General features: G+C 38.7%; 2 protein-coding genes across 2 annotated transcripts in view; both read right to left on the reverse strand.

The window, feature by feature from the left end:
* abca5 (ATP-binding cassette, sub-family A (ABC1), member 5) overlaps positions 1–11,661 on the reverse strand; it is a 36,831-nt gene extending 25,170 nt beyond the window's left edge. The window contains exons 1-16 of the mRNA XM_053639150.1: positions 11,180–11,661; positions 10,921–11,083; positions 7,677–7,866; positions 7,281–7,448; positions 6,825–6,922; positions 6,323–6,549; positions 5,908–6,049; positions 5,254–5,442; positions 4,810–4,957; positions 3,170–3,347; positions 2,776–2,834; positions 2,417–2,527; positions 1,928–2,103; positions 1,134–1,253; positions 905–1,043; positions 709–799 (exon numbers count right to left, since the gene is read on the reverse strand). Coding sequence (XP_053495125.1) covers positions 709–799; positions 905–1,043; positions 1,134–1,253; positions 1,928–2,103; positions 2,417–2,527; positions 2,776–2,834; positions 3,170–3,347; positions 4,810–4,957; positions 5,254–5,442; positions 5,908–6,049; positions 6,323–6,549; positions 6,825–6,922; positions 7,281–7,448; positions 7,677–7,866; positions 10,921–11,025 — 2,141 coding nt within the window. The 5' untranslated portion in view covers positions 11,026–11,083; positions 11,180–11,661. The remainder of the gene's footprint in view (positions 1–708; positions 800–904; positions 1,044–1,133; positions 1,254–1,927; positions 2,104–2,416; positions 2,528–2,775; positions 2,835–3,169; positions 3,348–4,809; positions 4,958–5,253; positions 5,443–5,907; positions 6,050–6,322; positions 6,550–6,824; positions 6,923–7,280; positions 7,449–7,676; positions 7,867–10,920; positions 11,084–11,179) is intronic.
* Positions 11,662–12,656: 995 nt separating this feature from the next.
* Positions 12,657–26,734, reverse strand: part of kif19 (kinesin family member 19) — a 46,467-nt gene continuing 32,389 nt past the window's right edge. The window contains exons 6-20 of the mRNA XM_053639152.1: positions 23,795–23,920; positions 22,315–22,509; positions 20,816–20,962; positions 20,088–20,210; positions 19,411–19,567; positions 18,631–18,805; positions 18,074–18,272; positions 17,043–17,313; positions 16,816–16,937; positions 16,487–16,650; positions 15,460–15,565; positions 15,144–15,267; positions 14,352–14,737; positions 13,509–13,674; positions 12,657–13,230 (exon numbers count right to left, since the gene is read on the reverse strand). Of these exons, the coding sequence (XP_053495127.1) occupies positions 13,091–13,230; positions 13,509–13,674; positions 14,352–14,737; positions 15,144–15,267; positions 15,460–15,565; positions 16,487–16,650; positions 16,816–16,937; positions 17,043–17,313; positions 18,074–18,272; positions 18,631–18,805; positions 19,411–19,567; positions 20,088–20,210; positions 20,816–20,962; positions 22,315–22,509; positions 23,795–23,920 (2,601 nt within the window). The 3' untranslated portion in view covers positions 12,657–13,090. The remainder of the gene's footprint in view (positions 13,231–13,508; positions 13,675–14,351; positions 14,738–15,143; positions 15,268–15,459; positions 15,566–16,486; positions 16,651–16,815; positions 16,938–17,042; positions 17,314–18,073; positions 18,273–18,630; positions 18,806–19,410; positions 19,568–20,087; positions 20,211–20,815; positions 20,963–22,314; positions 22,510–23,794; positions 23,921–26,734) is intronic.

The raw sequence follows: 26,734 nt of genomic DNA on the forward strand, positions 1-26,734 counted from the left end.
AGCACTACAAACCTCTTTCACCATTAACAACAGCGACATAAACTACAGTACAAAGAATGTATTAAACTTTGTGGAGGTTGTGCTGTTGCAAGTCAGACTGGAAAGCCTTCTGCCCCAAAACAAACCGCTTTACAGGCTTCATTTACTCAGGGTGTGCCCTATGAAAGGAAAAGTGCTAAGTGGCGAGACATAACAGAGGCAGTGGCCTACCACACTGCTAAATTATGTTAAACAACGGAAGAAGTATTCTCAGATGTGCACATTTTTATTACATATATTTTATAAAGATTTTTTAGTTACAGTTCAGCAGGAATGGATAACCTGTACGTTTACTTTTTCAATCAGTCTGTTACTGTGTTAACAACCAAAGGAATATATTGAGATGTGGCTATTTATGTTTTATATATTTATGCAATTTTTTATTTACATGTTGATATTTACAAAGCTGTGTGTATTCTCAAACAGGAAGAAACCTGTATTGGCACTTTATTTTGATCAAGTTGGTTTACAACTGAGCATTTAACCCACACAAACAGTATCGAGATATACATCATATATCGCCATTCAGCCCAAATATATCCAGATATGACTTTTGGTCCATATCGTCAAGCCCTGGACAAAGGGTTTTACAAACCCAGTGAAATATTTTTGAAAATAATTATGGAATAGCTAATATAAACTAAATATAAACGCACATGCAACACTGACCTGAGGTGGTAGCCAACACCACATTTAGTTTTGAGGTAGAGAGAAGAACCCACACATTTCAGCTGGCCTTGAGAGATAATTGCCTTACGATCTGTGGAGCCAGGAGATTTAAACAGCAATATAAAATTATCCTGAGTGTGAACGTGTGTGTGTGTGTGTGTGTGTGTGTGTGAGCTGAAATAGTGGTGACGCAGACCTGCAAGTATGTCCGCTTCATCCATATAGTGTGTGCTAAGGACAGTAACTCTGCCTGCCCTGCGACTCTTCAGTAATGACCACACTTGGTGACGAGACACTGGGTCCATACCAGCTGTAGGTTCATCCAGAAGCAGGATCTTCAATTCCCCACACACATACACAAATAAAGGGTCAGAGGCATTCACCTATATAATCATAATTCTGAGCAGTAAGGGCTTTCTTCCTACCTTGGGGTCTCCTAGAATTGCAATGCCCACAGACAGCTTCCTCTTCTGACCTCCACTCAGGTTCTTGGCCTGGGCATCCATGATCTTCTCCAGGTCTAGAGCCTTCAAAACTTTCTTAACCTTACAAAATAAAAATGTCAGGTGTGAATTCACTGGCTAATAAAACCCATAATTAATGTATTAACTGCTGTTTTCTTTTGGTGGTGTGCATTTAATTAAATGCATATTCACCCAAAAAATTAAAGGCAAAGTGTGACTAGACATCAGTAAGTGATGGTACACTATTTGGCCTCAAGTTTATAGACACCTGACCATCACAGCCATGTGTGGGTCTTCCCTAAGCTGTTACCATATAGTTGGAAGTACAGAATTGTTTAGAATGTCTTTGGGTGCTATAGCATTAGGATTTCCCTTCACTGGAACTGTGGGGCCCAAACTTGTTCCGGTATGACAATGGAAGAACTCGAGTGTCCTGCACAGATCCCTGACTTCAATACCACTGAACACCTCTGGGGTGAACTGGAATGCTGACAATGTGCCAAGCCTTCTTGCCCAAAATCAGTGCCTGACCTCACTAATGCTCTTGTGTCTAAATGGGCAAATCCCCGCAGCCACATTCCAAACTATTGGAAAGCCTTCCCAAAAGAGTAGAATTTATTATAACAGCAATGGGAGATTACATTTTGAATGGAGTGAGCAATAAGCACATATGGGTGTGATGTCAAGTGTCCACAAACTTTTGGCCATAGTGTGTGTGTGTGTGTGTGTGTGTGTGTGTGTGTGTACACGCTAACCTCATTATCAATGTCACAGGGCAGAATGCCTTTAATAGCTGCAAAAATCTTCAGATGCTCCTCTACAGTCAGCACATCAAAGATGATGTTGAACTGAGGGCAGATCCCCACAAGCTGCTTCATCTCAACCCCATCTGCTATTTCCGCCACCGGGGAGCCATATATGGTAGCAGAGCCTAGGGTCATAAGAGCAACAACAGCCATGCTTTTAAAGGGTGTTTGCCAAATCTATGAGTTAACTCACCACAACTCAGTCACATTTTTCTGGCCAAACAGCATTCCTGAAAATATATGAACATTTAAATTAATAGTTTCTACAACAACCCCACATTGTGATGACAGTCCCAAGTGACCAAAAGGCATTTTTACTAACACCACACAGTTTAGGTGCACTTTCAAATTTGCTCAATATAAAAATATTCAAACAATCAAAGTGTTAATAAAACATGCTATATCATGTTCGAATTTTGTTATCTGAATTAATCACACCTTCTGTTGGAGGACAAATGCCACACAGGATGTTCATGAGGGTAGATTTTCCTGCTCCACTGTGACCCAACAGAGCTGTAATTTGGCCTTCATAGATATCAAAGGTCAAACCTAAAACCAAAGTCAACATTACAAAGGAAGCTTCTACTGACATGCTGCTTTTCCAGGCAAAAGAAACAAGGGTATTATCGGTGGTATACTTCAGGGATGAGTTTTAGAGGTTTTGCAACATATGATAGACAACAGCACAAAAAGGCTGTCAATGTGATTTCTGGTCTATGCAAAATAAACAAGAAGAAAAGTACTAAACTAAAATACAATGCTAAGAAAGGAACATGACAAAATGAGACTAGACCCACCTCTCAATGCTTCCACTGTGTTGTCTTTCCCTTTATAGGTTTTACGGATGTTACAGATCCTGAGGGGTACAGAAATAATGTGGACAAGCCATTAAGACACACCCAGATATTAAATGGAAAGTCTGTTAGCATACCATGTCTCAGATGCAAGATGCAGGATCACTGGCACCAATCTCAGAAAGCTTTACTGAATTTCAGAGCACGACATGTAACCTCTGACACTCATCCATAATAGTACTCAATAAATTTCTTCGTTACTGGCATAAGTCAAAAGGTGTGAGAACGTTAAATGGAACACCAGTGCATATACACTTGTTTCCTCATTTCCTTAGCTTCCTTGTTCACACTGGATAATAATACTGCTGTTTACATGTTGACAAATGTGAATTGATACCTGATAGCTTCTTTGCCTCTAAACTCAGGAGAAACAGGCTCTACTGATTCATCAGCTGTAGGAGTTCCATTCACCTCTGCCTCATACACAGAGCTCACTTCCACATAGCGCTTCCTGCGTCTTGACCAATAAGAAGGCTTCAGGAAGTAGATCATAGAACGTCGCATTCCAAACTCCCCTACAGACAGGAAAAAATTATGTTGAGATCAGACTATGTATTTCAAAAGACATTACAAAACAGTCATACATCTGCTTGAAAAGTAACAGAAACAGTCAGTACGTTTACATGGACAATAATAATCCGATATCTTCACCCGATTAAGACGATACTCCCAGTTAAACAGCGATTATTGATTACCTTGACCCGACTAAAGTCATACTCGAAGTAAACACAAATCGAATTAAGACATGTGGAGTATTCCTGTTTTAGTCGCATTATCAACATGCATTACAGACATGTAAACACAATCACACTATTAACGTTGTGTGGGAGTTTTCACCGCATTGTGCGACAGGACACATACACACATGGCAGTGCTCAACCATTTGACGGCAAACAAGAGAGCACGGCTGCGTCCAAAACCACGTACTTACCTACTATATATATATGTATTTCGCCTAGTATATAGTAGGCAAAATACAGGTATTTCAGCTACTATATAGAAGGTAAGTACATGGCTTCAGACGCAGCCCATGGCTTCAAGCAGCCGTCTATTTGCACCTATAGCATGACAAATAATGAACTGCACTTGAAGCTTTCATAAAATTAAAAATGAAACACTCAGAACTGTATACGGTACCATAACGGAGACGAGCTGTAAATTGATACGTGAAATTCTGGAGGGAACGTCGACGGCGTGGCGTGGGGACGTATTGACTTGTGCCGTTAATCGATCTATGTTCTATAAGATGTAAAACGGGAACATGAAAGGAGTATTCTAAAAGCAACTCTTGTAAACACCTTAATCACAATATTGTCTTATTCAGAATAAGGTCAATAATTAGATTATTGCTGTCCATGTAAACGTAGTCAGTGTTGCACTGTAATGTGATATTTATGTCATTCTAAGGCTTACTGAACTATAAAAGCAGTCTCAACCTGCTTTGTGAGATAATAAGGAACTGCAGGAAGGTTGTGAAAAATGACTTTTGGATGCATCAGTTATCACCAGAAGCTGAACTACTATACCAAAGTCAAATTCAAATTTTATTGGTCTCATACACAGAACCATACACAATACGACATGCAGTGAAATACTTTTAAGACTGTCTTATATCTGTCTAATAACTTACATAAAATAGAATCTACTTGCATGCAAGTAGAAAAAGAAAAATATAAAAATACAATATAAAGAAATATAAAAAGATATATGGCACAATAAGTATGGACTATATGTGGAATATAGTATACACTATGTTATCTATTTAACTGCAGCTAACCCAGCCTGATGATGCAGAAAATTGTATTGCAGATACAACTGCACATACAGTGCCCTCCACCAATATTGGCACCCCTAGTAAATATGAGCAAAGAAGGCTGTGAAAAATTGTCTTTATTGTTTAACCTTTTAATCTTTTGTTCAAAAAAATTCACAAAAATATTCTGCTCTCATGGATATCAAACAAGCTCTGAGTCTCACCTGGCAAAACCTGCTCTAGGTAAATGGCAAGCAGCAGATAGAGGATGCAGTCTAAGCAAAGCATAAGCAGTGGCACATAGAGTGGATGAGGGCCATTAGCCAGAGTGGAGAAGACTGCCCCATCCTCCTGTGCCTCCAGATACACCACCTACACACGAAAACATTAAGATATTTTACACGTAGGTAGATTATGGTCAAATAAATCCAATATTTTGGTGTATACAGAGGTATTGCTTAAAAGTTTAACTTGTTAAAACTAATGTTAAACCAGTGTGGTTTCATCATTCATTGTTTATAAGAAAAAATAAAAATTTTATGAACCTGGTCACATAATTACCAGATAAGTGTTCTGAAATTACTTAGGTCACTAACAAATTGTATGGGAATTTTATACTCAAGTACAAAATCAAATGGACTCGATTTAAATGGACTTGGAGGAGTTACCTGTGCAATACCTATTGAGAAGGCACTGGGGGAAAGCAGGCAGAGCAGCCAGACAGCCAGCTGGGGAAAGTCCCTCATCAGCACAGTAAACAGAGACAGAGAGCCAAACACCAAGGTCAGCATGGAGCCCACTGTACTTGCAAACTTGGGTTTCTTAAACAAAGGAGTCAGCATGAAGGAGAAGAAGATCTGGGGAGAAAGAGACCAAAGTAAGTGTAATCTGTATGATCAAAGATCAAACATTAGCGAATGATAAGAATGATTAGCTGGCATCAGCAAAGCTCTGTATTTACAATTATAGACTTTCAAGATATTTGAGAAATTTAACATAAGGCTTTTGGAAAAGTGCAAGAACTGTAGACATTTGCTTAAAAAAAATGCTACAGAAACTGGAATGCCGTCATGCCAGTTAACTGAAAGTGCACAATTACTGTGAGAAAATGAACATTTAAAAGAGAATGAAACTAAAAAGAATCAGAAAATAGTGCGTCGTTTGAAACCTGAATGCCCAATAGAGAGTGAAATGAATAGAGGCCTAAGGTTAAACAAGTAATATATCAGCAGGTGCCATTTAAAATTGATCATTGTTCTAAATGATTTTTCTAACTCATCCTGCAAGGAGTATAGCTGAAGAATAGACTCAGTTAAACTCACAGTGGATATTCCATAGAGGAAAATGAGGAGGAAGATGATGAGGAAATTGCTGTTGGAGAAGAGAGGGGTCCATGTGGCAATAATAGCCATAAGAACAGATATCGTTGTCACCAGGGCAGCATAGAGAAGACCCCATGAGAGCCTATGTGGGTAACGTGCACGCACGCGCACACACACACACACACACACACACACACACAATAATTACAAACAAATGTAATATTTAACAAAAATACTTGCACCACTTTTAATTTTACAGTTTGCTAAATGAAGAATTCCTAGGATGAAAAACTATTTCTTCTAATTACTCTACACAGCCACTGTAGGATAGAGTTTTATATCAAATAACAAACTAAAACCTTAGTATCCACAACATTTCCACAGCCATTCTCAGTCTGTTAATCCCCATGCGTACCAGAATGCCGTGTCATACAGTCCCATCATGGTCATGGTGTCTTTCAGCCGATGCTCTTTCTCAGCTGCTACATTGACAATGAGGAAGGAGACAAATGGTGTGAAGGCCAGCACTAGATAGATGGAGATAAGCGCATGAGGAAACTTCTGGACCTCCACTGAGCCTGGGTGACCCATCATTACCACACGCAACTTCAGCTCTCTCCATGCTGAACGTTTCGTCTGCATCTGCACCACCACACAGACAGAATGATCGGGTTTCAATGAAACATGCATTTGTCTCAAGTCTACTAATTTTTTTAGAATAGTCATTTATTTTTAATTTAGTGATTGTACTACATACTTATTGAGACTGAGGTTAAATAATTAATAATAATAATCATCATCATCATCATTATCATCAGGGCTGTCATAAAAAGAATAACACAAGTATTTTTACAAAACTTAAATGAGACTCACTAAGCCAATCTACAAAACATGCAACTTTTTACTACAATTCTAACCTGTATGATAGCAGCGTCAATCAGTGACTGCAGACGTATGAACCCATTGTAAAAGTAGTTTGCTGCACGGCAGTCTGAAGAATCTTGGTAACAATTTGCTGTGCAATGACAAAGGTACAGTATTAAGCATATAACCTAATTTATATATTAACAGCACATTTCAATTATTGGTTAACAACTAAATATCACTGGGAGTATGCAAATTAGCACAAAAAGATAGTTAAATGTTCAAGAATTATATAATACAGTAACTAAGAAAAGATTTCATATATCAATCCTATATGAGGATTTTAGGTATAATACATAACAATATAGAAGAATGGTCTAACTGCTATTAGTCATGTTCGCACCGTTACATACTCATATTGAGATTAGCAGAAATATCTTGTTGCCACAAGGTGGATATAATAATGATTTATGGTTATGAATTTTCTTTTTTCAAGCTGTCTTTCTTACCAGTTGACTCAGTGTAGACACTAGTTAGGGGGACGTGGGAGTAGGGGAAACGTAGCTTGTAGGACATTTTATCAATGAACACTACACCCACATAGCCAAGTGGCTCATACAGGCTGGCGTTTTCCAGGTCTTCTTCACTAGAGAACATCTCCAATCGTTCCTGCATTTCTGTAACCAAAATTGCATAAAAGCATCAACTGAATCAAAACCGGAACATACTTTTAATTTCCACTGAAAAAAAAAAAAAACATTAGAGTAAAAAAATGCAGTATATGGGTGGGGTAACAATTACGGGGGAAAAAACTCTATTCAATCTAACACAAAAAGCAGAATTCTAATATTAATTATATATTAAATGAGAATAAATACATAAATCATCCAGGTACTGAGACTCACGTAGCTCTTGTGCGACCTCCTCCATAATCTGACTTGTGACATTTGTTACAGGCGTGTAGCCCAGGCCTCTGAATGACGCGTACTCATCGTCACCAAGATTAGTAGTACTGATGCTGCCATAAGAGATATGTGGGTTTAGCATACTAATGAGGATGAGAAGGCCCAAAAGGAGCAGAGGAAGGATCAGCTCCTGCACAGAGAGAGACAAAGAAACTATACAACAAAAACAAAGAAACAAACAAACTAAGTCCTACATATTTTTAACTAAATAAAAAAAGTTTACAGTGAAGCATCTAAAGCCCTGGCTTATATAATAAAAATCGATGGGCCTTTGTAAAAAGTCAGGATAAGAATATACAGCTCAGCAGTTTAGATAATCATACAATGTATAATGTATATCGTTTAGACGTATGTGAGGAAATCTTACTCATATAGTTTTAAAATACTGAAGAGTCATTCAGTATTCCTGCACATCAACCTCCACAAAAATCAATTTAGCTAAGTGGGCACTTGCTTGGTGAGACCTCACTTGGCAAGAGATCTAGCTTCTTCACTTTACTTCTTTTTAAATAGAACATATCATTGGAGAGGCAAAAAGCCTTCTCAACAGTGCTCTATTTATATAATGTATGCTCAGAAAGAAAGATGATGGAGTAGATATAAAACCTGATGTAGTTTCTAGATTCACAAGAGCCTTGCACAAACTATAATTATTTACCTACAAGCTAGCTAGTTGTATCATCTTCAGTTTCCTGAAGCGTTCTTACAACTAGAGGGAGGAGGTGGAATTTAGGTGTCAAAAATCAGACTTACACATGTTCACTGATATACTCTATGGCCAAATGTATGTGGACACCTGAGCATCTCACCCATACAGCATGTGGGTCTTCCCCCAAACTGTTGCCATAAAGTTGGAAGGACACAATTGTATACTGTAGAATGTCTTTGTATGCTGTAGCATTACTGTTTCCCTTCGCTGGAACCAAGAGGTCCAAACCTGTTCCAGCATGACAATGCCTCTGTGCACAAAGCAAGCTATATAAAGACATGTTTGCAATGGTTGTAGTGGAAGAACTCGAGTGGCCTGCACAGACCCCTGACCTCAACCCTGAGCGCTTATGTTTAAAAAGCACAGATGGGGTGATTGTAGGTGTCCACCTACTTTTTGGGCATATATTGTGATATGCAATGCACAGCATAAAAAAAATCATTTAAAGCTACAGACATTGAATTGCTTTTCTAGGTCAACAACATTAAGAAATTCAAGGCAGCTATGTGTTATTCACGAGGCTGTACACTTCATTAACAGGATACTCATCCCGTACTATACATAAATCCCAGCCCATACATTTATGATCACCATTTTCACATCAGAATTGTCCAAAATACATAAAGAAGGAAGGGGCAGATAGGTCCCTTGAGGCAACATTGTAATAAATGCATGTCATATTATCCAAAAGCCAAAGAGTCCCATATGTGAAGAACAACTGCCTCACCCTTACCCAGAAATACAGCCAATGAGCTGGTCAGCATAGGTTCCTTGGATGGAGTTCAAGCCAAAGATGGATATTTCAACACAAATCACACAGCTTACTAGTAGTGTACTTCTCAAATACACAATAGATTTTCAACATGTTACATAACATGTTTGTTTGAAATCCTTAATTCATTTGGCCTTTCAGATTAGGACTGCTCATCAAAGATCCTATTGTTGATTATAATGAGCCAAAAAGACAAAAACCAGTCTCTGGTCAACAGTATTCATCTCAGAATCTCAAACACAATATATACACTGCACTGTGATCTGAAAAAAACATTGACAGATTTGGATTACTAATGCATAAACTCCCAGCTGGCATTTTGATCTAGATATTAGATTAGTCAGTGTTTGAGAGACCAGTACTTAATGATAAACATACCAGAATAAACCTCTTACAGTGCCTTGTGAAAGTATTCACCCCTCTTGGCATTTTTCCTATTTTGTTGCCTTACAACCTGGAATTAAAATGGATTTTTTGGAGGCTTGTATCATTTGATTTACACAACATGCCTACCACTTTGAAGATGCAAAATATATATATATTTTTACTGTGAAACAAACAAGATATAAGACAAAAACAGAAAACTAGTGTGCATAACTATTCACCCCCCACCAAAGTCAATACTTTGTAGAGCCACCCTTTGCAGCAATTACAGCTGCAAGTCTCTTGGGGTACATCTCTATAAGCTTGCACATCTAGCCACTGGGATTTTTGCCCATTCTTCAAGGTAAAACTGCTCCAGCTCCTTCAAGGATGGGTTCTGCTAATGTACAGCAATCTTTTAAGTCATACCACAGAACCTCAATGGGATTGAGGTCTGGGCTTTGACTAGACCATTCGAAGACATTGAAATGTTTCCCTTTAAACCACCTGAGTGTTGCTTTAGCAGTATGCTTAGGGTCATTGTCCTGTTGGAAGGTGAACCTCTGTCCCAGTCTCAAATCTCTGGAAGACTGAAACAGGTTTCCCTCAAGAATTTCCCTGTATTTATCACCATTCATCATTCCTTCAATTCTGACTAGTTTTCCAGTCCCTGCCAATGAAAAACATCCCCACAGCATGATGCTGTCACCACTATGCTTCAATATGGGGATGATATTCTCAGGTTGATGAGAGGAGTTGGGTTTGCGCCAGACAGAACATTTTCCTTTATGGCCAAAAAGCTCAATTTAAGTCCATTTTAGTCACATTTAAACATTTTTACAATGCATGAAGATCTACAGCCCACAACATTTTTAATAGTGTAACATCAGCATCTAATCAACCAAAAAAAAAAAAAAAGACAGAAGGAAATTGTTCAAAAGGGCTCCACCATCTAGAGCCTTATTAGAAGCAATTGAGGGACGAGAATTTATTTTATTTTTCTAAACCTTCAGTAATCTGCCACCATGAGGGCAGATTATGGCATGCACTTGCTACTTCACAATCTGCCTTATGATGAGAAACATGGCTGAACTGATGGTCCTTTTTGCAAACTTCTTTTGCTTTTTAGTCAATTATGTTATACATACTGTATAATAACACAATTATGTTACTGACATTTTATAAAATGTTCAAATGTTAATAGTCCTAAATTACAAATCTGGATGGAAAGAAGTGTAGGGTAGTCAAAGCTTTTATCAGTTTGGGAGCCCCTGTCACAAGCAAGATTCGACCTCATCGCCATAAGAACTGAGGATGGCAGAAACAGCAATAAAAGGCACCTGCAGACTTTGTTGCTTGGTTCTCCATTTGATGAGGATGTTTTTGTAGAGCAGGCCCCTGGTTTGTTGCCACACTCCAGAATCTCTTCTGCTTATAGACTGCATTCTTGCAGCACGCTTTAGCAGATTGGGACAGGGACGAGATCGCACCTCAATAGCACAGCTGAAAAATTATAAAGTTAGCAATGGAAGCTATACAATTTCCAAAAGAGCAATCAAATGCAAAGTAAGTGAAGTGGTGGAAAGTTTGAACCCGCACCTGTGTTGATGTGGACAGTGGCTGGAAGTCTCACTTCAGTCTTGTAAACCACTTTCCAAACAGCTGGTTATAATTTTACAGTCTGGACTACTGTCTAAATTATGACTTATTTTATATAGCGAAATGCTAGCTGAGCTGAACAGCTATATATCCGCAAAGTGCCTAAGCAATTTCTTGCAAATTTACTAACCTAAATTATTCATTCCATATTAGTCGTATCAAAGAGAAACGCATCGAGCTGACGAGCGCGCGAACATGTTAGTTAGCTGTCATGCTAGCAAGTAAACACAGGTAGCTAAGCTAACCTAGTGACAGAAAACGGCACCCTATCCGATGTTAAAGCGCTGACTCAAACGAAACGGACTTACATATGAAATACATTAAGTCATGTCTTACTTCTAGGACGTTTTTCCTGGTCTAAAGAGAAAATGGCTAAATGCGGGACATGCTCCTCTTCCGTTTAGACAGTAAATAAACATGCACACATACAGTGTATATGTGTATATATAGATATATCTTAAAAAAAAAAAAAGCCAAGGCCGGTGACGCTGACCAATAAGGACGCGAGGTTTGTGATGGTGACCAATAAGGACGCGAGATCTGTGATGGTGACCAATCAGGATGCGGCTCTTTTTTTTCTTTCATAGCCAATGCCAATACTTGGGTGCATATGTTTACAGTGCTTTAGGTATTTCGAACCTTTGTGTGGGATGGGATTTAAATATATATATATAGTTTCATTATATTACAAATAATAAATGACAAAAATATTCATGGGGGAAAATGTGCGCACTGTTCATCCTAAATACTGGATGCGTGCAAGGCTCTTATATACAAAATATAAAGACAGCAGTTTGTAAATCAATTTTATTTGTATACAAATAAAAAATGTACAAAATGAAGAGTAGAAAAAAGAGTATATGTATGTATATGAAAAACATAAAAGAAAAGGCAGGTTGATTAAAAACATCTTCTGAGGTGTAGATATGCGATAAATACATAGATATGTTGAATTTGTGACAGACTGTACTACTAAGGGATATGTCATCCATAGAGAAAATGCAATTGAAGTGCCAGACTTAGGCAAATGAAAGAACATCTTATTAGTCATTTACAGTAAACACTGACTAAAACAGTAACATCATCAGTAACAGAGCATTCTACAAAAGTTCGGAGCCTATAAAAGTAATCACGGAAATCATACCCTGACTGCAAGTGAGACAATGAAAACACTATAAACCAAGTATTCTTTTTGCAAACATGAGACCTGTGAGATATACTGTTCCTTTGTGGATAAAACTCCCTCCCTCCCATACCCGGGTTTGTAAAAAAAAAAAAAAAAAAAGGTTAACATTCAGCCTAAATACACTGAATTACGTTCTGAAGGTGCTTTGTATGATTTCCCAGAATCGCATAATACACACACCATAAGTCATGATCACACACTAAACCCAAAAGCATTAGAGGCAGGATTATACCCTCTGTCAAATTTTCTCAGCTTAAACAAGCATTTAATTTCTATAATATCTTGGGTTTAATTTTTTTTAATAGTACTGCATCCTCTGAATCAATGATAATCAATGCACGTTGATATATAATTCAATGGATTTGCAAATCATGACATAAGCACTTGCATGCTACATGCCAGAGATAAGCTTCAAGCACATCAGCAGAAATACATAAAGGAACACAGGAGTCCACCCAAGATATGAAAGGCTCTTAACCCAGTCTGTCTAATCACAGCACAAGGCAACAGTCTGGACTTGTAGTAAATTTGGTTCTGTCATGTGTAACACGGCAACGAGATGAAGAGAAATGTTGTCTTGGATTCCAGTCTCTTGAAAATGAGTTAGTGCTGGGGGCATATTTAGTCTTTCTCCAAGTGGTGTTGATGAGTAAATGAAAGGGTCCTCAGTGTTTGCGAGTGCGATGACCTCCAGCACCTGTGGGCGTGATGTAGAGGAGCGGCTGAGGCTGCCTGGTTTGGGGGCCATGCTTAACGTTGCTAAGGTGGGAGGGAAGGTTGATCAAGGGAGCATCAGCTGTTGAACCTATCAGGTTTGGGAAAAGAAGACGAAATAACATTCTTACAAACAAATCTGATATTATCTTAATATATTTCCCACTATTTAAAGCTTAGTTCAAAGTTGTGGTTCATAATGGAACAGGAATGAAAAAAGTATTAAAGTGCAAAACCACTGGTGATATAAATGAATATTTAAAAAAGGTTCTTTATGGTACATACAGCATCATGTTTATTAGTCAGGAAAGGTATGCTCGTTACAACTGTAGAAAATCATGTACAGACATTATCGAGTGTGTTACTGACCTGTCTGATGGTTGGCGTGGGAGAGTCGGGCTTTGCCAAGCTGAACCGGAGCTCTGTGCTGAGGGCGCAGGAGGGGTGCAGGAGGCTGACCGTTAATGTGTAGGTGTGGGTCAGAAGTGCTATCAAGAGGCCGGAAACGTTGGCTGGTGCTCTTCCCCTGAGTTACCTGGAAGAGAAAAAGTACCTAAATGTAGTAATCATTCACTCAATCTTACTTATTTAAAATACCAATGAGGAATCAAAAATAAAGGAAACTCGCTGAGGGCTTTTTTCACATATGTGTAAATTATTTACTTGTTTGGTTAGTTGGTTACATATTTATTCATTTATTTATGCATAATTTACTCATATGCATTTACCCCTTTGTGTGGTTTATATTGGCAGGTGTTTGGGCAGGAAAAAAAGAAATACTTGCTACAATTCACAAAAATGATCGAGTCTGCTCCTTGTACTCTGTGTTCAGTATAGTCGATTATCTCTAGTTTGTTTGTTTGCATTTCTGTCACCATATATCTGATCAATAAATGAAAGACTTTTGACACTATGACACTAACCCCGCTCCTTCCCACACACCTCTTACTGCATGCTTCTCAACAATATTGTATGTTTGTTTAAATTTGTGATGTGTGAAATCATACCACAACCAAAAGTATCTATTTCACTCAGAATTGGCCTAAGCAAACAGACTAATAGGTTAGAAACACTGAGATTACTGACAAAGATCATTATGTATGCGAACATTGCATATTTAGTCTTCTTTCTCAGCTGGCTAATTATTCCTTTCCAGGCCTTTATGTAAATAATTACTCTAACAATGTCTTGAAAAATGTCTTAATGACTCACAGCTTGCCCAGTGACCTCAAAGGAGCGAGATCTTCTTTTACGTCTGCGAGCCTCAAAGTCTTGCTCCCGTGGGCCAGTGTTTTTGGGCATGGCCTGGCGGTTCCTGGGTCGTGTCCAGGTGCTGTTTGGGACAGGGCCATCGCCTGTACTGCTCGACAGATTGTCGTCTGACGTGGCGTGGCGGAGCTCTGGGCTTGGCTGCCGTCCTCGACGCAGCACCAGCCTTTTCAGAGGCGCATCAGTTAAATACAGTATGCTCTTATTTTTGGGGGGATCCAGAGTCAAAGGAGGAGGAACACGTAGGGCATCGATCTCCAGAACTTTGGAACGACGCCGTGCTGCTTTCGCTGCAATGCTGTGCACACCTCTTAGAAGCTGCTGTCTCTCTAACAAGGGAAAAAGTGGAGGATAATGAATTATAAAAAGATGGTGAAGAAGATTCACTTGGACAGGAATTAAGCCAAGTATGTAGACTCTAATGAATTTTTAAAGAAGACATTATCATGATTTGTGATCGTGACATTCATACTGAGCCAAATAAACAATCTTTTACTCTGTAATTGATAATACAACAGATGGTACAAGTTCAGAGTACAGAGATGGTCACTGTGACTTGCGCTTACACTGACAGTATGTACACTATCTGCAGTAAAGGTATTAATTTAGAAAATAATGTTACGTATTACACAATTGCTTCATATTGTCTCAAAAGTGCTTCTCACACCAGCATATGAGGCAAAAATGTGACTTCAGGTGAGTAATATGCAAACCATACTGTAAATTCACATTCACCTTTAGGAGTGAGAGGAGCTTCAGTTCCATTCTCACTGCTCTCAGGTGAGGAGTCCATATGACTGCTCACACTGTGGCTCAAGAGGCTGTAGCTCAGAGCTCCATCTAAAGCACTCGGCAACAACTACAGACAAAAAAAGGCAATCATAAAGTCATTTTCTACTGCATAGTCATGTATATTCCATGCCGAGGCTTATGAATCCTACACAGGTACTCTCGATCAGATGGAACAGTTCTCAAGGGAATGTCTGAACCGCTCTGTTTGTTGAAACACCGCTACAGAAACATGCATCAGTTGAAATTTGAGAGTGCTGACCTCTCGATTGCCCTGTCCGTTGATGTGAATTGGTGGAGGAGTCATAACCACAGAGCTCTTCATCTGCTTTGCATGTGGGCTGCTCTTAAACACACGGTTACTGTCACTGTGGAAGGCATAAGAGAAAACATGTAAGAAATGCTGTGGGCTAATGCAACAGCATGATGTTACATGTTTTAAAATAATGAGAAGGATTTAACATGGAAGTTAAATGAAGGTTAACTCAATAAACCCTTTTTTGTACACTTGTAACAGTTTTTATTTTTGTATTACCACAAAAATGCTTTGTTTATCTGCCTTTTGGTATACCAAAAATCAAGGGTCAGAACTTATGTACATGGTTCATATTTTGTACAGTACATTACACTACAGCTGTAATAATCACTCAGTAAAAAAGTCTACCGTATCTCAGAAGTAAAATTGTACTTCTTTTATTTTGCTTTTTCCATTCTGATTGATAGGTTGAAATGATAGGTTCATATTAATGCACTCATTCTAATACGTTATTGTTTTAATATTAGGAAGAAACTAATTTTGCAGATATTGACAACATTTAATGTGACTGTAAACAGATAAAAGGTATGATGTCATTCTTTGATCACTAACAAATTGTAGTCTTTGGCAAATTGCGGTGGTATAAATTGATAATTGATAGTTGATTATTTTTCCTATAACAGCACACCCTGTCATGTTTAAGTCCTCAGATAATGCACCATGTTTTGCATGTATTATCATGTAGTTGAAAGTTCCCACATTCAAAGAGGACAATGTCAAGTGTCTTCAAGGTTGTGTTGTAAGCAAGATATAATTATATAATGATATAACTGTACTCATTACCATTGCATGCATGATTTTTAACTAAAAATGTTTTTGTGCTTTCAGAACTAGCACTGAAAACTAACTGAAAACTAAGCATGCTTTTATTTTATGTATTGTAATGGTATAAAACCAAAACTTAGCAAGCAGTTAGAATAATTCTTGAATAAGGCCTATTTAAAATGACAGTCTTTGTGAATAATGTTTGTACCTATCAGGCTCAGGTAAAATGGGTGGCAAAGTGTGTCTCCGCACTTTGACCCTTCCTTGTCTGGTTTCTGACCCCAGTGTGCGAACACTCTCTTGATCTGAATCCAGCTCCTGCAAGGGGTCACGTCCTCTGCTAGGGAGGGCAATCTTGGGCAAAGAACCCTCCTATGAATAAAAGGCAGACATGGCATGTGTTTATTCATAAAAGTACAGATGACTCAATGCATTTGGTAAATGAACATACAGAATCTATAGCATGTGACAAGTACAGAATAAGCATTTGAAAGATAATATATAATTATATTATATAAAAGCAATATAATGTCACACCTTCAGAGTATGGATGGTGGCCTTGTCTAAAGCTACAACTCGATCCAGATTTCTCTCATCCAACTCTCTAATGTACATATCATACAGCTCCTGAAGCTGTGGAGGCACCATCAGACTGTGATCTGTATATAAGACCAGATATAAAAACATCAATACTGACAGTTCTTAATGTATATTTTCAGATACCACAACATAGTTCCCCCTCTGCTCTGCCCTGACACACTCACTGTCGATGAACTGGCGCTGCTGCTGGATGATCTCATGGCACAGTTGCCTGTGCTGTTCAAAGCGCTGCACCACCACATCCTTCTGGCGGATGACGTTGTCCTTGAGAAGTGTGTGCGACTGCATCTCTGCGTTCTCAATCTCCAACTCGTGCACCTTACAAAGGAGTCCCAGGACCTCTCGCTGCTCCTCTGAGCTCACCCTGCATGGCAGCAGCTCCTCCAGACGCCGGGCTCTTTCACGAACCTCCACTAGGAGGCGCTCCAACCCAGACTGGACACCACAGCAAAGTCGCACATGTTTAATAAACTCACCCAGTGACTAGAGTGTAGTTTTCACCATAATTTGTGATCAACATAATGTTTAACTTGGCTGTAAATACTGAAAAATGGTAAAACAATGACAGAAAATCCAATCTGTTCACCTCTTTTGGTTGTATTATTAAGAAATGTGACAATTATAGTTTGTATAATATAATAAATAAATATACCATCTTACAGGCCCAAAGTCATACCAAGTGTGCTCAGATTCATAATGTTTTAATGCTTGATTAATTGAATTTGGTGTGAGGAAAAAAATAGAGCAGAGCTGTGCTTTTTGCCTTTAATAATTATCTTCCCAATGTAAAGGACGCAAGTAAAAAAAATTATGTTAAATGAAGTCTCAATAGGATAGGTGCTGTAAGGAATTACCGTGTCTGCTGTAAAAATGCTGATAAGCAATTACAAAAAAATGTTTCAGTCATCATAGTCAAAAGGAAAATCCTCACACTCACACTTACACCAGGAAATTAATTAAATCACAGGATGGGAATGGGAGTCATATAAAAAGGGCTAGCTCAGTCAAAAGAATACCAAATGTTTGAATATGGGCAATAATTCCTCTTTAAGATGTATACATTGATATGATGCTCTAGGTTCAGTATGACTCTCACAAAACCTAAGGTACAAGTTCCAAAGAAGGAGTCCTTTTTATCCCCTTACAGTGCCCATGGAAATAAGGTCTGAGTCTCTGTGGTTCTGTTAGTCATTACCTTTTGTTTGCGTATTTTTTTCTGTTCAGCCATAAGCACGACCAGGTTCTCTCTGGCCATGGCCACATCCTGAGTCTCAGTGCTATCCGGAGGAGAATCTGGAGTGTCTGAATCCTTCTCACTCTCGTCCTTGTTAAAACTCTCTTTCCTCTGTTCACCTCGCCACTTTCTGCGGTGCCTGCTGCGTTCCTGCTCCCAACTTAAGAGAAATAAAAACACACCTCAGATCAGGAACAGGCTAGGATGTCATTCAGTAGGAACTGAATTTGTTTCAAGCTCCGATATTGAAAAAACAACCCCCTTAACTATGATGGAATTTGAATTTCAATGGGGAAAACAGCAAAACAGACAACTTGACATTCAAATTAATGTTACTACTATAGTAGTTAAAACATGACCCAAAAAACCTAATGACCAAAAATTTGAAACATTTTTTATGTGGTTTAGTGTAAACAGGGATTTCACTTAATAAAGTTTTAGTTTGAATGATCTTCTGCCTTGTGTATGTGTATTTTTACACTCACCATCCACTTATAAAGTTATAGAAAGATTCTCACTCTGCAATGGTTAGCAGGTGTTTGGATGTGTCAATCTGGATCTCCATGTTTGTGTTGTCCAGCTCCATTAGCCGTTTTCTGATCTCCATTTGCTGTCTGAAGGCTTCTATTAGCTGTTCCCTCAGCTGGTCTATCTCAGCACGGCTCTGCTGTGTGGAGTGAGCCTGGACCTCTGCTACAACACCACAAGGGGGCAACAGTGAGCCAGAGTCTGTTTCAAAGGGGTCAACAGCAACAAGTGTCAAATCCCTGTCAGATAGTTGCTGTGGTGTGGGGGAAGGGTCTGAGTATGTAGACAGGTGTAAACAACCTATAAAGTACTCAGGTATATAGAAGTGGGAGCAATAAAAACAAATTTATGCTCTGTGAAAAATGTTACTAATTCTGTCAAAATTATAGCTTTTTTTTTTTACTTTAAAACAGCACACCAGACCAATACAGTAAATAAATGAAGGCCACTAAGCCCAATAATCAAATTCACATATGACTGTGAATTCACTGTCGAAAACCACAATGCAACAGGTGTTTGTCCATTGTTTCAATTCTATTCAATTTAGTTCAGTGATGACAGTCTTTTATAGCTGCAAGTAACTAGAAATTATATCAGGGACTTGTTACTTGTTAGTGTGAATGCCGTATATGAGCTCATTCCTGACCAGACTATTCATGACATGAAAATTTGGCATGGTAAATAATTTCAACAGCACTGTTGTAGTGCAATAAGGGGTCAAATGGCTGTGTAAAATAAACCATTCCCAAAAGTTGGAAGAAGTGAGGTACCCTGCACATGTCGTATGTCTGTTCTGTCAGCATTGCTCTGACGACCAGATTGTTCAGTGATCTTCTTCTTCAGTCTCTGTATCTCACTGCGCAGGTCTGCGATGATGCTGGTGTACTGGGCAATGTGGTAGGACACATTCAGCAAATTTCTCTTCACCTACAGAGAGAGAAAGAGAGAGAGAGAGATCTCATACTAAATCTCTCATAGTAAATCCATCCATCCATCCATTTTCTGTACCACTTATCCTACACAGGGTTGCAGGGAGCCTGAAGCCTATCCCAGGGGTCACGGCGCACAAGGCGGAGGACACCCTGGATGGGGTGCCAATCCAACACAGGGCACAATCACACACACACTCACACACCCATTCACACATTACAAACAATTTAGAGATGCCAATCAGCCAACAACGCATGTGTTTGGACTGGGAAAGGCAACCGGAGTACCCTGAGAAAACCCCCAAAAGCACAGGGAGAGCATGCAAACTCTGTGAATCGAACCCCTGACCATGGACCCAGAGGTGCAAACGTGCTAACCACTAAGCCCCCATCATAGCAAATGTGTCTCTAGCTATGTCTTTCTATTTTAATGTAAACGATAAATCATTGACCCAACCTCCACTGATATGCTGTATAATTGTGTTACCATGTGCATGAGTGTGTGTGTGCATCCTCACCCGTGTGCGGATGTTTTTGGCACGATCAGCATAAGTCAAAGTGTTACGGGACTCTTCAAAGGCAGATGAAGCAGGACTTATATGAGCTATCATTACTGTCCGACTGTTTCCACCAAGAGAGTCCTGTCAGTCAGACACAATGGAAAAGTTCATTTTCATTGTATAGCTACAAAATGTAAAATGCCACAAAATATATAAAGTAAAGAGAGCAGCAGATAGGCTAGCTAGACTGCTACAGATGGGTGACAAATCAAAGGAGTGGCCCTGTTATGGTTTGGGGGAATGTTTCTGGCATGGTTTGGGTCCACTTGTCTCCTTCAAATCAATACAAATCAATACAAAGTAATTCTGATTATGCCATGATGAAACATTTATATCCTGATGGGAGTGGTCTCTTCCAGGATGACACGGCTCCCTCCACAGGGCATGAATGGTTTGAAAATCATTTGGCCTCCTTTGGCTTTGGCCTCACCACACTCACCAAATCTCAAACCAACTGAACACTTAAGGGAGATTTTAACCCAAACTGTTGGATAGCGCTCTACACCACCATCATCAAAACACAAATTGAGGGAAGGATTTTGTTGCATCCCTCCATTACAGTTGTAGAATCTGTTCCAGTGGCTCATGGTGGCTCATTCATTACTAAGAATCTATAAGCTAGTTCTTCCTTTAATTTGTCACTTGTCTGTAGCCATGGAAAGAGAGCGAGAGCTTCATGTCTCAACCTTAAGCAGTCGTGTCAGCTTGCTGTCTCTGTAGTTGATGTATTTGTTGCCATTTTTCTCGCTCAGAGCATTGATACAGTTTCCAAGTGCCAAAAGAGACCTGTTTATGTGAGCTCCTTCCTTTAGCCTCTGTCCCCTGTTCTGTGTCTAAAAGTGGGACAAGAAAGGGATTATTACAAAGTATAGTCTATAGTCTAACATATTATAGTATGGGCTGTTCACTGCTGCAATTTAACAGGATCCAATGCCAGCCAATCTACTTTCATAAACACATACAAGCAAAACAGGTCACTAAAGTTTTTTTTAGATCTTTTTTTCATACACAGTTCTCTCATCTATTCTTCTGTTTTGAGATTGCACACATTTCCTTCTAACTGACAAACCAATATTTAAAAGATATGAATCCAAGATCTCAAAGATATGAATCGTTCTATGACCAGACAACCAGAGACATGCCTCTGGGCAAACTGGTTGCTGGGCCCTGCATACATTTCCACCAAGCGTCTCAGGTTGGTTAACACTTATACCTGTTTCCATGGTAGACGCACATCGCTGGTTACTGGTGTAACCGTGGTTCTATGAACGGTGGAAGACCGCCACATGGTGGCGATGATTCAGTCACGTTGGAAGCTATATCAGTTTACGTCATGGTCTACTATTCATTCTCGCAATCCGAGTGACCAGAGACTCTGGTGGTCTTCAAGCATTCATAGAACCACGGTTTACGCATAGGTTGTGTTCCTCGTGACTTGACTGTATTCCTGTTCCACCATGTACTGACCGTCTCTGACGGTCCTGAGCTATGAAATAGAACCTCTTTACAAAAAAATGCTCCCATGAATTTTTTTTCTCTCAAGTGGAAAAAAGCCTACTTAAAAAGCATGACTGACATGCAGCTGAATCAAAGCACCATACTGTGAAGGGCAGTGGTAGCTCAGTGGTTAAGGTGTTGGTCTACTGCTCAGCACCGCCAACCTGCCACCATTGGACCACTGAGCAAGACACTTAACCCTCAATTGCTCAGATGTATAAATTAGATAAATGTAAGTTGTTCTGGATAAGAGCGTCTGCCAAATGCCATAAATGTGAAGCTTCTAGCATAAGCCTGACTAGTAGATGGTTGCTTGGAGCCAATAATATACAGTATTGTTATTTTAGAGAATGTTTCACAAACTTAATCTATTTTCTAATGACAACATATTTATTACCAAGAAACCTAATTTCCCTTTCTTAAGTGCTTTTTTCATTAGCTATTATAATTTAAACCAATTTATCAAAAACAAAGAGAGGTGCAACAAACAGCATTACATGGCTGTTAAAATGTAGAATAGTGTACTATAAAATATTGTAAACATGCACATCTGCCCTACTTACTCTAGGTGCTAATGGCTACACAGAACTATTAGGTGCAATTGCATTGGCTTGCACGACTTTACATCATCTACCACAATTACACACATGGACTCAGACAAGCGCACAATAACAGGTTTGTGTTGTACCTGTGCAGCACGTTCAGAACCGGCAAGGTCGATCATAAACAGCCGAGCAAAGCGGACCTCCTGCAGGACATCTCTGCACCGACTCTGCTGCCGCACGGCAACCTGGAGTACAGCATGAGAGCGTGAGGACGTCTGATTAGCCGCCGTTGGCTCCTGAGTTCGCTGCTTATTCCCCTTCATCAACAACTCCATGATCTAATAAACAGAAAAACACAAAGACATAGAGAGACTTAGAAAGATCATTCAGCATTCACCTATTAAAAAATGTCTGAGTTTTGCTAATATTACTACTTTATGTAAAGTTACAAGGTGGTTTATTTAAGCAATTGAGAACTTTACAGCATTAAAAAGTCTAAATCCACTACAAAGATGTCATTAAAATTCCTCCTCTTGAGGAAATACAGGAGCGTTGCTTTCATCTCATGTGCTTTTGTTTACATTTTTACCTGTTGTGTTTCTATCCTAGTACTGTCTCCGCCCCGTCCTATCATTGGTGTGTTACCCGATTGTGCCTACCTGTTTTGTGTTTATACCTTAGTTTGTCTATACCCTGCTGGTTTCCTCAAATTTCTCCTGTTTCCTCCCACCTCCCAAAAATATGTCAGTAGGTGGATTGGCTAAGTTAAATTGCCCCTAGGTGTGAATGTGTGTGCATGGTGCCCTGTGATGGAATGGCATCCTATCCTGGGAGTATTCCTGGGATAGACTATGAACCCAAAAAACCCTGACCAGGGTAAACCAATTGAAAGTGAGTGAGTGTTTCTTTTTCTCATTGCCGAGTCTTATCATGTTTCAAGCATAAGTTCCAAGTCTTATATTATAGTTTGGGGTCTGTGTGTATTATTTCCTGCTTTTGACCCTCAACTGTTTTTATGATTATGAATCATTCTAGTTTGTTGCTATCTGACTGTGCTCTGACCCATAATTTTGACCTCATTTTGTGATCATGGATCATTGTAGTTTGCTGCTATCTGCCTGTGCTCTGAACCCCCACATCTGACAACAATTCATAGATTGCACACGCAAAGTTTTCATACTTGTGTCCTGCCGTTATTCATCATACATTAAACAAGACTTTTTTAAATATAATTTATCAAAAGCTGATACACAGCTTATTCAAGAACAAAAAATTATTCATATAGGATATTGAAATATACAGTATGTGAATAATCTGTATATACACCATTTGCTTGTTTAATTGCTGCGTTATAAGCTGGGAGTCAAATTATTGTGGGTGGAAATTCTGAAAAATTAGCAAAGCAAATTAACTTCTCCAAATTAAATCATCACTATGACTATGAAGCATCTATTAAGCACCTACGTATCACAGTTCTGTATAAAGATAACTAATTCTGGTCCTCAAGGCTATCACAGGCAATTTTAAGAAAACCTATTTTAACCTATTTTATTTTTTATACTATTTTATAAATAAAATAGTTCAGGTAATCATTTCCACTTGATGATAAAGTGTGTAACTGACCTCACGGGCATTAACAGTGGAGACCTCTGTGATGCCAGCTACCTGGATCTCCCCTTTTGAGTCCTCCCTCAAGTCCAGAAAGCCAGAGGATGGATTCAGCAGGTCCCGGATCATCTCATTATAGATCTGTAGAGAAAACAGTGCTCAGTGTCCAAACATCAAAAATCATTATATTCATGCATGCATATCTACAATCAGAAATATATTAATTAATTGGTGTTATATTTATATAAAATCCATTTCTCCACTGTATAAATATAGCATGTTTTTCAGTGCACCCTCACAACCTGGACCTGAAAAGAACATTACACAACACTTCAAAAACCTTTCAGTGGTTCGCTGAAACCAGGTACAGAGCATAACCACATCCCGAGCGACTGCGGTCACTTCAAAAGCTGTAATTTTAGCAGCGCCAAATGGAACATTTTCTCCACATTAGTGAGGACGCTTTCATGTCTCCTAAGGAGGTGATTATTTTCAGGGTGATGATGAAGTATATTAAAGCACCCTGAAATGGAAGGAAGTGATTAGATGCACACACACACAAACCAAAAATAAATGGAAAAAAGGAAGTAGACAGATGAGAGAAGGAGAGAGGTGTGCATGACATTTAGTTATTTAGTTCCATTTCTTATAAAAAAAAGAAGAAGAAATGAGCTTGAAAGCACACATCTATTAACAAGCCTATTCATCCCAGGAGACTATCAAGACACTATAATCTGTCTCCTTGAAATGAAAAACATGAACAAGTAAGATTACAGATGCATATCATACATTTTAAACAACATGAGTATCTAAGTGTTGTGCTTATAATACACTAAATAGTGTGTGCAGTGGCATTATGTTAAACCTTATTAAAATGCACACTGCATTTAGGGAATCTGAAGCTCTCTCAGTGTGTTTGATTAGGGGAATTTATAGAAAATTACACATTCCTGCATGAGTTGAACGTGGTTAATGGTGACTATATATTATTTATATGTAAGTCTTATTTTTACTGAAGCTATAAGTATCTAGCTATTCATTATGTTGCACTAAGCACAACAGCAATTAATTATGGCCATTATTTACTGACAATAAACATAAATTGAAAATAATGTTTGTCCATTATAGCAAAAATAGTCAAAATATTTACTTTCCATGTTCTGTATTTTACTGCAAATCCAGAGGCACTTGTGTAATTTATTCTTCATTTGTCATTTCTCATGTCACTATTGTGACATCCAACAACTTTGTCCATTTTTTTGTCCACTAAAGTAATGAAATCTTAATGCGGGATCGCAATGCTGTAATATTAAAGAATGAGTTGCCGTATGAGTATGTAGTTCTTAAATGCATGGTCAGGGGCACTTTAAAAAAGTTTCAACCATAAACCCCTTTAAAATGTATGATTATAAAAGGAAATATATATTCAAACTGGGATAACCTACCTAGTCAGGACCACCAAGACGGTCCTGACAGCATAAAGTGCCATTTACAAAGGCCATGTGCTTCTTTTTTTTTAAATGGAGTGGGTAAAACCATATCTTTGTGTTTACTGCATTTAAGGTTATTGGTAGACTTAGAAGTAGGTGTAGGATATTCTTATTACATATAAGTAGTTGGATACAGACAAAATATATGTAACATATACATCATATCCTAAAATGCCACAATAACAAGTGTGTGTGTGTGTGTGTATGTTTGTTGGAAGCTGATGAGATAGAGAAAGGCACCAGATGGGTCCTTTCCAAATCACAGTCATAAACCAACCTTCAACTTCTTTGTGTGTGTGAGTGGAGACAAATATTCTCCTCCACAGAAACAGTAGAGCAGCTCCACCAGGGCCAGAGATCAACCAGCAACTGTGACGGCCCTCTATGTGGCCGAGTCTCAATGATCAATTCAATTCTGATTTATCATCACTGCATTCAGACGGGTAGCGCAGCTGGTGTTCAGAGTAACATTTTTCACCCAATGTCCTGCATATGTGCATTATTACCATTCTGCTCTGTAACCTTTACATGACCAACCTGTGTGTGATTGTGCCCTTGTACATGACCAGACAGCTGGTCCATTCAAATTCTTGGAAGGGGGCTTTTTAATAAAGATCAATCAATTATGTTCCCTTCCTTTCTTTCTCATTGCTGCCAGGCTCTTGTTGGCTGAATAAAGCTCCCAGTCGCTTTCCTTTCTAGACTTTTCTTTCACATTTGACACATAATGACAGTGTGCTATAACTCTTACAGTACAGACATTTCTTTTTTAGATCTCAGGCAGTTGTATAATATGGAAAGTATGTGTTAGGAAAGTTTAAGGTAGAACTTTATTATGGTCAAGCAGTAGAAGTGTATGACAGTGATGGACATGGGGAAGACAGAGTTAATGGAATAAGTATTCTTATTCTTATAAGTATTCTCAAACAGCACTGTTGAATTATCATATTTGAGGGTAATAACTTTCCTTTCACAGGGACCTGTATGGCAGACACTCCACATAACCAACAGCTAATAATAAGTGGATTAAAAAATGTGTTATTCAGTATAGAAAAATGTAAAATCTTTGATATGATGAGGTTTTTGACAAGGAGGCTTTTTTTACGATTATGGAAGGAGTCTCAGGTGCTGATGCCTTGTAACACTCAGGAAGTTTTTCACACTGGAGAGTCTTTAGGACAGAGGAGTTTACGCTTTCTGGGTTCTCAGTAACATGATGAGCAGTTTTTTTTTCTTAGAACTTTAACAGAGAGAAAAAAGAGAGCCCGGTGATGGAACAACTGTTATGTTCCACAATATTATCTTTATTAACTATAAATGGTTAAGAAGTATGATGTGTCAATCATTCATTACAGTTTGCAATTGTTGATCAGTTACTGTGGTATAAATATTTCGGGAAGTGCTGTTATTGGAAATCAATCAACTTTGGGGTGTTAAAAGTAACTCTGCTTTGTGCAAACTGTAA

This window comes from Ictalurus furcatus, chromosome 13 (assembly GCF_023375685.1).
Source record: "Ictalurus furcatus strain D&B chromosome 13, Billie_1.0, whole genome shotgun sequence".
Classification (NCBI taxonomy): domain Eukaryota; kingdom Metazoa; phylum Chordata; class Actinopteri; order Siluriformes; family Ictaluridae; genus Ictalurus; species Ictalurus furcatus.